Consider the following 12024-nt stretch of genomic DNA (forward strand, 5'->3'; position numbering starts at 1 on the left):
AGGCTGGCCTTAAATCCATTATTTTCATATTGTACTTCCCAGTGTTAGAATTATAGGATGCATCACCATGCATCCTAAAACAAACAGAGAAAAACAAATTATTGATGTTCAGGCTTTATCTGTAGTCTCATTATGTAGACCAGGCTGGCCTCCAGACTCACAGAGATACACCTCCCTTTGCCCCCACTCCCCCAGTGCTGGAATTAAAAATGTGCCCCACCACAATGAGCCCTTATAAAACAAACTCTTCATTCTTTCCAAGAATGATGGCGTACACCTGTAGTCCTTTCTATCCAGGAGGCTGAGGTAGGAGCATCACTTGAAATCACAAATTTGTGATCAGACTGGGAGATACATATATACATTCACACACACACACACACACACACACACACACACACACACACACACAGACTTCAATCTCAGAACTGTACCACCACCAATAAAACTAACTTGCTTTTATGTCTGTTTTTATTTAAATACAGTATTCTTTATCTTATGGCAGGTATTGTTAGGAGAAATTATTTTGGTTTTGATGTTTAATATATATTTAAGATAAACCTGTCCTTGCCTTTTATATCGTATAAATACTGAATGTCAACTAGCCCATTTACTACTATTAAGAATCTATTCTTGGACTGGGAGATGGCTTAGTGGTTAAGAGCACTGGCTATTTTTTGAGAGGACCCAGGTTCGATACTCAGTACCCACATGGCAACTTACAACTATCTGTAACTCCAGTTTCAGGCCCTCTTCTGGCCTGTGGGTACCAAGCATGCACATGGTGCTCAGGAACACATGAAGTCAAATCACCCATACACAAAAAAATAATGCAATTAAATTTTTTTTTCTTGTGGGTTGGGCTACAGTTTAGAGGTATAGTGTATATTTAGAATGTGCAAGGCTCTGGGTTCAATCTCTAGCAAGAATATTATACCCTTACTAAAGCAATACTATTTGTTTCTTAATCTCTTTTTTCCTCTCTGAATCTCCTGGGTATGATTCTTTTGTTGTTAGGTTTTTTGTCTTTTTTTTTTTTTCTAGCATCTTACCACGTTGCTGGTTTCCATCTGTTACCTTGTTGAGCATAAATACAGAATCTGGAGCTAAACAAAAGTAGAATGTTTTGTAATGTTTTCAAAGAAGACAAAAGGCTGGGCTTATAAGTGCATTTAAGACTAAAAAATTGTGGCCCTCATACATCTTTTTGAACTGGGTAGAATTGGATGTGGGAATGACCTGGATGTGATATATGTCTACCCATGGATCGCATAGTTGGTTGGACGGACTTGCCTGGCTAGGCAGGTGTCTCACTCACTCTCTGCGAGTGTTGAAGGGATCCTGCAGGTGTTGCCACTGGTGGGAAATTGACCGTGGAGAGATAATGCCAGCATTCAGGAGGCAGAGGCAGGCAGATCTCTGTGAATTTGAGGCCATCCTGGTGTACAAAATAAATTCTAGAACAGCCAAGGCTATCCAGAGAACCCTGTCTTAAAAAACTAAAAAGAAAAAAAGAAAACTCAGAACACTGCCAATTTTGTGGGCACTCGATCAGGCCTCTCTGGACTGACCCTGTGGTTTATTTTCCTTACACATTTAAACATAGTAGAACTTGTGACCTGTGACCTTTACAATAAGAATGAGTTCTGTTGGCTGATAAACAGCTCAGGTCTAGAAGGATCTGTGATAAGCAGGATAGATTCTCTTGGTGGAGGATGCCAAAGTTCATGGGGCCTCTTTCATAGGGATGTGTTCTATTCACTTGAGAGACAAAACTCAGTATCAAGGCCTAGCCAGTTGCTCAGGATACTGGGGGATCCAGGAAGGCTGGATCATAGAATGACAGAATGACCACTGGTTGATAGACCACTTTTCACCCTGGCATTCTAGGTGACTCTCTGTAACTCATTTCCTTCCATTGAAGAAAATAGGCCCATGTGAATGACAATCCTGGTTTCTCCAGTGCTTATTCTAAGCTGTGCTTCCTACACATGTCCTTCTAATGCAGTGTGTTTTGTCAAAAAGGATGGCCTTCCATCATAGAGGAGGACAAGTCACACACACACACACACACACACACACACACACACACACACACACACACCTCCAAATGAGTTCTTAATGTAGTAACTTTATTCTCGATAATTTTTACATTGATTTTCTTTTAAAGCTTTTTAGGGATGTGGTAATGGGAGCTGGGAGTACTGACTCATAGCTGCTATTCCAGCACTTGGATGGCTGAGACAAAAGCATTGCTGTGAGTTGGAGGCCAACCTATGCTATATAGTGAGATTTGTGCAACCCTGGGGTATGCAGTGAAATCCCTGTTTGATCCTCCCTGTCCCTCATCCCCACCCCTACAATTAGTAATGAGACTATGTAAAAGTTTCATTTCAGACTTCAGGTATAAAAATGAACCTGGCCAATTCCAAGATTCTATTCTTAGGAAAGTCATTGGCAGGAAAGCAAGAATGATGAGATAAGCAAGGAAAGAATATTTGGTTGAAGATCTGTGTCTTTTATTGAGTCTTTGTTACCAACTTCACTCTTCCACTGCTGTCTACTTCTTTTTGTTTGTTTGTTTGTTTTTAAATTTTTCCTTACTTATTTTACTTTATGTATATTTGGGTATTTTGCCTGCACATGTGTCTGATGCTGGCTGAGGCCAGAAGGAATTGAATACCCTGGAACTGGAGTTACATTTATGAGCTACTATATGGGTACTGGGAACCAAACCAGTGCACTTCACCTCTGAGTGATCTCTCCAGCCCCTATATCTACTTCTTTGACCCTTTATGGCAGCCTGAACGAACAGTTCTTGAAATAATATGATTTGAAATTGGCTTGAAATAATATTCCATGCATATAATTGTAGCTAATATCAGTCTACCAAAATTGTATAAGCACATAAAAAGGACTTTTCTGTTTTTTATTCTATTGATCTAAAATTAATATAGCAATTAATTAGAATTAAGTATTAAGAATTAATGTGATCTCTGTGCCATTCAACTCTGAGTTGCTATAATGAATTCTTCTTAAATTTGAGTGCGGCTGTTTTAGAAGGGAAATGATATATGTACACTTCTATAATTGTCATTTAAACCCACAGTGTCTTTCAAAGGTGCTTGAGTATGGAAATGCTTAGTCACTCATTGCTTATCTCTTCAATGAGTTGAAAAATAGGTGTAGAGAACTGAAGTAAATGAAAACTCAGTGTTATGAAGGATAAAACTAGATGGAAATCCATGGGTACAGCATGAGCACCAAGTGGAACACCTACCCTTTCTCTCCCAGAATACCTTCCACCAGATTTGTGTCAGATAACATCTATCCAGTCAGAGGCTGAGAAGCTGTGGCAGAGTCCTTAGTAATTTTGTAGTTTTTTGTTTGTTTGTTTTGTTTTTCAAGGCAGGGTTTCTCTGTGTAGCTTTGTACTTTTTAGGAACTCGCTTTGTAGACCAGGCTGTCCTCAAACTCACAGAGATCCGCCTGCCTCTGCCTCCTGAGTGCTGGGATTAAAGGCGTGCGTCACCACCGCCCCACATAATTTTGTAGTGGGTTTTTTTTTTTTTTCTGTTCATGGATGCAGACAGGTCCAAGTTACCCTGTTTTGTTTTGTTTGTTTGTTTGTTTGTTTTGAGGCAGGATCTCACTATATAACCCAGGCTAGCCAGAACTCATTATGTAGATCAGACTGACCTCAAGCTGACAGAGAGCCACCTGCCTCTGCCTCCTGGGTGCTGGCTTACTTTAGAATTCAATTTACTGGTAATGACATTCTCTTAGCTGTGAGATATCATCTATGAGAGCAGTACAGAAAGGGCAGAGAGCTAAAGAAATAACTCAGTTGGTTAAGGGTACTTACGGCAATAAGTACTCACAGTTATTGTCAGCAGTCAGTTACTATCAGTGGTCACCTTGACACAAACCCAGAGTTACCTGAAAAGAGGGAGCCTTTTCTTAGTTACTAATTATTGCAGGAGGGCCCAACCCCTGTGGGCAGTGCTACCCCTGGGTAGGTGGTTGTATAAGAGGCAGCTGAGCATTAGCTAGGGGAATCCAGCCCATTAAGCAGCATTCCTCCATGGTCTCTGCTTCAATTTCTGCATCCTGGTTCCCACCTGGAGCTCCTACAGTGGCTTGCCTTGGTTATGAGCTGCAACATGGAACTGAAATAAACCCTTTCCTTTTTAAGTTGCTTTTAATCAAGATGATCTCAGCAATGAGAAACAAACCCAAACATGGTTCTTGCAGAGAACCTATTCTTGTGGTTCCCAACACCCACATCAGGCGGCTACAACTGCCTATAACTCCAGTTCCAGAGAATCTGATGCCCTTTGGCCTCTGTGTGTACTTGCATACACATAGTACACATAAACTCACAGAGATACACAGACATATAAAAATAAATAAATCTTAGGAAAAAAGACAGAGAATTTCCTCTTTAGCATGGAATTGGTATTGGAAGCTTCCTCCTGTATAAACAGAAGTAATAATGTAAGGAGTTTCTTTACTGAAGGAAACCTGTGCTTGGTTCTCCCTTTTCTTTTCATCTTTTGTTTCCGTAATTTTAGATAGATCTGCAGTCACTGAATGTATAGGGTTCTTCTTACACTGCACGGGTTTTCATGGTTCCAACTTTTCTTCACAGATGGAGCAATGATAGCACTGAAATCTCACTTAGATTATTTCAAATACAGTACTTTCTGTAAATTTATCCTTTTGTTTATTTTGTATATGCCTTTTCCTCTACTAATCTAAGTAAAAATCAAGTAATCCACTGTGGTTGATATATTGTGCACCCCAATAAACTTATCTGGGGGTCAGAGAACAGAACAGCCACAATATTAAACATAGAAGTTAGGCAGTGGTAGCACACATCTTTAATTCTAGCATTCCAGAGGCAGAGATCCGTCTGGATCTCTGTGAGTTCAAAGCCACACTGGAAACAGCCAGGCATTGGTGACACATGCCTTTAATCCTAGGAAGTGATGGCGGGAAGCAGAAAGGTATAAAAGGCGTGAGGACCAGGAACTAAAGCTGGTTAAACTTTTAGGCTTTTGAGCAGCAGTTCAGCTGAGATTCATTCGGATGAGGACTCAGAGGCTTCCAGTCTGAGGAAACAGGATCAGCTGAGGAATTGGCAAGGTGAGGTGGCTGTGGCTTGTTCTGTTTCTCTGATCTTCCAGCATTTACCCCAATAACTGGCACCAGGTTTGTTTTTATTAATAAGACCTTCTAACAATTCATGCTACAATCCACAGAGAAACCCTGTCTCGAAAAAAAAAAAAAAAAAAAAAAAAAGAAAACCAAGAATCAAGAAATCAAGACATCCTTAAGGAATATGATGTATCCTGATACACTAAAATGTTGCTGTGTGTCTCTTCAATTTGCTAAAGAAAAATCAAAAGAAAACCACTGATACAACAGTTTTTAAAAAGTATCAGTGGGTAAAATTGCTTCTATTTTTCTTCTAGCAACTTTAACAACTTCAACAACAGCTTCTTTGAGATAGTGTCTCACTACATGGCTCAAGCTGATTTAGGATTTGTAATCCTTCTGCCTCAGTTCCTGAGTGCTGGGGCTGCATGTGCACTAGTACCAAACTAAATAATAGAAATTCTGAAAGGTGCTAGTGAAAAGTGGCTATGGTGGGTATGAATAAGTATGGCATCCAGAGGCTCATTGTCTTAATTTTCTATTGCTGTGAAGAGCCACCATGATCAAGGTAGCTCTTATAAAAAGAAGGCATTTCATTGGGGCTGGCTTACAGTTTCAGAGGTTTAGTTCTCTTCCTTCCTTCCTTCCCTCCTTCCCTCCTTCCCTCCTTCCTTCCTTCCTTCCTTCCTTCCTTCCTTCCTTCCTTCCTTCCTTCCTTCCTTCCTTCCTTCCTTCCTTCCTTCCTTCCCTCCCTCCCTCCCTCTCTCCCTCCCTCCCTCTCTCCCTCCCTCCCTCCTCCCCTCCCTCCCTCCTTCCCTCCCTCCTTCCATCCTTCCCTTCCTCCATCCTTCCCTCCCTCCCCGAGACAGAGTTTTTCTGCCTTGGCTGTCCTGGAACTTGCCTTGAAGACCAGGCTGGGCCTTGGCTGTCCTGGAACTTGCCCTGAAGACCAGGCTGGCCTTGAACTCAGAGATCCACCTGCCTCTGCCTGGGATTAAAAGTGTGTGCCACCAAACCTGGCAGGTTTAGTCCATTTTCGTCATTGACAGGGAACATGGCAGCATACAGACAAACCTAGTACTGGAGGAGAAGCTGAGAGTACTACAAGCAGCAGGAAGAAACTGGCTTGGGCTTTGGAAACCTGAACCAGCACCCCATCATCCACCCCCACCCCCCAGGGACACACTTCCTCCAACAAGGCCACACTTTTTTTTGTTTTGTTTTGTTTCTTTTTTTTATTAAGAAATTTTCTGTTCACTTTACATGTCAACCACAGATCCCCCCCCTTCCCTCTTCCAACCCCCCAGCCTTCTGATTCCCCATGGGAGACCTTGATTTGGAAAGTGTGGGGATAGGGGGTGGGTTGGGGGGGAAGGTCACACTTCTTAATTCCTCTCAAATAGTACCACTCCCTAATGACCAGGCATTCAATATGGGAGCCTATAGGAGCCATTCTCATTCAGACCACCATGCTCATAGAGGTGTGGCCTTGTTTGAGGAGGTATGTCACTGGGTGGAGGGCTTTGAGGTTTCAAAAGCCCACACAGGCCCAGTCAGTCTTCTCTCTCCTCCCCTCTTCTCTCCTCCCCTCCTCTTCTTTCTATCTATTTATCTATCTATCTATCTATCTATCTATCTATCTATCTCTATCAATCAATCATCTATCATCTATCTATCTATCTATCTATCTATCTATCTATCTATCTATCTATCTATCTATCTATCATCTATCTATATCTCTATCTTTCTCTTTTTCTCTGTTTCTGTGTTCCTGTCCCCCCTCCTTCACCTGTGGATCAGGATATAGCTCTCAGCTACTGCCTCTACACCCTCCCTCCTTTATTTACTTCTTCAGACAGATGTAAAAATTAGTGAATTTTTATAAAAGAAAAACCACCCTAATATATGTATGTACTGGTTTTTTTTTTTTCTTTATTTACTGTATAGCATATAGTTATCTAGCAGTTGGAGTACTGAAGCTCTTCAAAATGTCAAAGGTTGCTGAGCATGGCAGCACTCAGGCAGAGGCAGGCTAATCTCTTTCAGTTCAAGGCCAGCCTGTTCTATAGAGAGTTCCAGTGAAGTCCTGTCTCAAAAATAAAACAACATAACAACAAAGATTGATAGGATAGTTACTATATGGTTGACTCAACTTTGTATTTTAGTAATTGAACCCTATTATGCATGTTCATGTTTGATGATTGAAGAAGTCAGCACCAGAACTTAGAATTAAATAGTAAGCCAGTTATTCATGTATTATTTTAAGAGTTTGTATCTAATACTTATTTTGAACAGTCATTTTCAAAACACTGAAACTTCAATGAAAAAAAGTACAATTTAAGATTGCCTGTAAATGCCAGGTGGTGGTGGCAGCTGCACATGCCTTTAATCCCAGCACTCAGGCAGAGGCAGGCAGATCTCTGTGAGTTCGAGGCCAGCCTGGTGTACAGAATGAGTTCCAGGACAGCAGAGCTACACAGAAAAACCCTGTCTCAAAAAAAAAAGAAAGAAAGGCAAGATTACCTGCAAACATCAATTTCCCAGCTAACGTGTAAGTGGCAGGTTAAAGGTATTGGGATATTTTGCCAGTCTCTGTTCCCATTCTGTTCCCAGCATGGACTGTCAATGCTCTTTACTTTTCCAGGTGCTGGAAATTGATCCCCAGTCTTCTGCAAGAGCAGCCCCTGCTCCAAACTACTGAGCCTTCTTTCCAGCCCCCTATTCTATCTACCTTTCTGTCTGTCTGTCTGTCTGTCTGTCTGCCGCCCGCCCACCACCCACCCACCCACCCACCCACCCATCATCATCCATCATCCATCATCCATCTATCTATCTATCTATCTATCTATCTATCTATCTATCTATCTAATCTATCTATCCTATCTATTTATTTCCAAGACAGAATCTCACTGTGTAGCTATGGCTGTCCTGGAACCCACTATGTAGACGAGGCTGGCCTCTGCCTCCCTAGTTCTGGGATTTAGGGTGTATGCTACTATGCCTATTTCCCATGCTATTACTTTAAAAACAATTTTTAATTTTTCTTTTAGAGACAGGGTCTCACACTTTTGTCCAGGTCATCAGGAACTTATAGCCCAGACTGGCCTCAGATTCATGACAGTCCTCCTGCTTCAGCCTTCCAAGAGCTAGGATTATAAGCATGAGTCCCTGAACCCTGCCTCTTGTCAAATTATTCTTAAAATGTGTATAATTTTTTAGTTGTATGTCAGAAGATTTATAAAAAAAGAATTCTAGGAAGTGGGTATAACAAATAATCTAAAGTTCAGATATTTAAACATTTTAGATCTCATATTGCCTAAGATCTGAAATGTTTAAATATCTAAACATGAGTCAACCAGATGGTTCAGTGTATGCAACTATTAAATTTGAGAACCTGAATTCTGACTCTTAAGACCCATATAGTAAAAAGCTACAAGTTGCCCTTTGACCTCCATGTACAGGCCTTCCCCCCTACACACACACACACAAAAAAAAAAAAAAAAAAAAAGTAATACAATTAAAAAATAAATAAATACGGGGCTGAAGATCTCAGTGATCTTGTTCTTTCAGAGGCCCTGGTTCAGTCCCCAGCACCCACATGGGCAGCTCATAGCTGTCCTTAACCCTCTTCCGGCTCTGCAAGCTCCTGACATGTGGGACACAAATACATAAACTCAGGTTCACATATATACTTAAAATACATAAATCTTAAAGATAAATGTATGTTTACATATATAAACATGAAGTATAAATGTGTATATATACCATAAATATTAGGAATCTGGATTCCGAGTTTGTTTTGGAATGTGGAGTTCCTTTTTTCCTTTCATTTACCTTTTCTTTGTTGTTGAGACAGACCGGGCTGACCTCACAGAGCGCCTCCTGAGTGTTTGGATTAAAGACCTGCCCCACCACGTACACTCATTTACATTTTCTGTGAAAATGACTTTAGGTTAGCAATTTTTATATCTGGTTCTAAATAGGTAATATGTTTAAGAGTTGTTTAAAATTTGGCCTTTTTTTTCTTTTAAACAGGAATCTTCCTGCGAAGTCTGTGGAAGAAGCCTTACGACACCGGCAAGAGTATGATGAGATGGTGGCTGAAGCTAAAAAACGAGGTATATTTGACTCACAGGGCTGTAGTTAATTTGCAGGTTTTTAAGTAATTTTATTATGAAGATGATCTTATTTTTCTCCAGCAATTTTTATAATTTAGGTTTATTTTGGGGTTTGTTGTTTGTTTTGGCTTAGGTTTTTTTTTTTAAATTTTATTTTAATTTTTTTGAGACAGAGTCTCACCCTGAAGCCCCTCTGGCCTTGAGCTCATCATCTATTTCAGGACTCAGTCTCTTTAGTTCTGGGATTATAGGTATAAGCCACCATGCCCAGATTTAGTTTGTTTGTTTTCTTTTTTAAAGAAGATTATAAAGATATTATCCTATTGTTTCACTTGAATAGTATTTAGACTTTTAGCCTTTTACATTATAACCATTTTCATGCAATGATAATCACTCTTCCTGTGTTACTTATAGTTTTCTATATTACTCTGAGAATATAATTTGAATCTAAAATTTGCTTTTATAATTAATAAAGTCTATCTAAAGTCTCAGTGTTGTCATTTGTCTCATAAATAAATACTATCATTAGTGCAAATTCATGTTTTTATTCATTCTTTTTTCCTCCAACTCCTTCTACCTAGTATATATGAGTGTACTTTAACAGTGTATATAAAATGTGTTGACCATCATTAGTTAAGGATAAACACTCATTTTTTACAATATATATATAATATATAATATGTATTATATATAATTTTTTGTAATATATATAAAATATTTATTTTGTATATGTTTTAAGACAAAATTTATTAACTGATTTTTTTTCCCCTTGGCTTAAGTGAATGGGATGGAGTATGTAATACTAGCATATAGTTCTGATTTATGCTACTGCTTTGGAAGTCAAGTTGTGTCTTTAATGTTAGAGTAAACATGATGTATGGAAGCCCAGTAACGGCCTTCTAAAATGCCTAATTACTTGAACATTGGTTGAATTTTTTTTTAAGATTATTTATTTATTATGTATACAACATTCTGCCTCTACGTATGCCTACACGCCAGAAGAGGGCGCCAGATCTCATTACAGATGGCTGTGAGCCACCACGTGGTTGCTGGGAATTGAACTCAGGAACTCTGGAACAGCAGGCAGTGCTCTTAGCCTCTGAGCCATCTCTCCAGTCCCACACTTGGTTGAATTTATTTTAATATATAGAATTAAAAATATTTCTTGAGTTCGAGGCCAGCCTGATCTATAAAGCAAGTTCTAAAACAGCAGGGCTACACAGAGAAACCCTGTATTGAAAAAACAAACAAAAAATACATAGCCAGTAAGCTTGTATTTACTACTTTACCTTGACTTTACTATTTGACTAATATTTCTTGAGAAGTAGATGGTACATTGTATAATGGAAATTATAATGAGTTGGGAATGCTTTAGGCTTAATCCTATTTTATGTGATCTCTGGTTGTGATACTCTGAATAGGCCCACTGTTTCCTTAACTATAAAATTGGAAGCAGGTGACTAGATTGGGTTTTCAACCTCTTGTTTACATCTTCTTTCTTAAAAACATCTTACATACAATAAACATACATGAAACGTAAATGTGGAGCAAGTGCTTGGCTTCTCGTTTGCCTCTCAAGACAGTTTCTGAGGCACGCAGGAAACACAATTTGAAAATACTTTGGCTAGCTGATCTTCTACAAGTTCTTGCTGGTTCTAAAATTTTTTTTATAACTTTTGAGGTTTTTGTTTATTTGTTTTTTTGAGACAGGGTTTCTCTGTGTAGCCCTGGCTGTCCTGGAACTTGCTCTGCAGACCAAGCTCACCTTGAACTCACAGAAATCCATCTGCCTCTGCCTCCCAAGTGCTGGGCTCAAAGACATATGCTACCATCGTCCGGCTGTATAACTTTTAATTTATAGTCCACTTTCCTCTATATTTGAGGCAGCTTTTGTTCCAAAATTGTGACCTCTAAATTCAGAGGTGCTTTAGTTTTGTTTGTTGAGAAATTTTTATCTTAATCTAATTAGTAAAATAAAACACCATGCTAAAAGGTATTTATATAATAATAGTGTCATTAGCAAAATTATTTTTAATGTCATATTTATGTTGAAATTTATAAATCCATTGTGTGAAAAAATGGCTCTTAGTTGCTTGCAGTTTTTTAATATAATTATTTCATGAAAAGATTTCATTTTATAGATTAAGTAAACAAAAATACTTTGCATAACCAGCCAGGCATAGTGGTACACACCTGTATTCCCAGTCCTAGGGAGGCTGTGCTAGAAGGATGAAGTACACGGTGAGGACAACCTGGTATACATAATGTTCCAGGCTATCCAGGAAGAGACCCTGTCTTAAGATACCCTGGGGATGTAAATCAGTTGGGAGAGTGTCTGTCTGGGTAGACCCTCTCAGTATTGCATAAACCAGGAGTGGTGGCACACATCTGTAATCCCAGCACTTGAGAGGTAGAAGCAGGAATATCAGGAGTTCAGAGTTATCCTAGCGTCATAACAAGCTTGAAGCCAGCCTGGGCTACTTGAGACCCTGTCTTAAAAATAATTAAAGGATATAAAAGAGAAAAAAAAAAAAAAAGGCAAACGAAATGTAGAACAGCCAGAGACAGCATAGGCAGCCTTTCATTTTGTCTCAATGAAAACAAAGCAAAAACAAAAAGAACCAGAAAGAAGTAACAGCAGTTTACTGATCATTTTTTAAAACATTCTTTTTGTCCTTTATCCCATTACTTTTGTATGATAGGTGATACTTTAAAATGATGTTAAGACAAGGATTGTTTTTCTTCT

General features: G+C 39.2%; 1 protein-coding gene across 4 annotated transcripts in view; it reads left to right on the top strand.

The window, feature by feature from the left end:
• Positions 1 to 12024, top strand: part of Tbc1d12 (TBC1 domain family member 12) — an 84431-nt gene that overhangs the window by 44787 nt on the left and 27620 nt on the right. For all 4 annotated transcript variants that reach the window (XM_028882913.2, XM_028882914.2, XM_028882915.2 and 1 more), the window contains one exon: positions 9196 to 9278. In XM_028882913.2, the coding sequence (XP_028738746.1) occupies positions 9196 to 9278 (83 nt within the window). The remainder of the gene's footprint in view (positions 1 to 9195; positions 9279 to 12024) is intronic.

This window comes from Peromyscus leucopus, chromosome 1 (assembly GCF_004664715.2).
Source record: "Peromyscus leucopus breed LL Stock chromosome 1, UCI_PerLeu_2.1, whole genome shotgun sequence".
NCBI classification, from domain to species: domain Eukaryota; kingdom Metazoa; phylum Chordata; class Mammalia; order Rodentia; family Cricetidae; genus Peromyscus; species Peromyscus leucopus.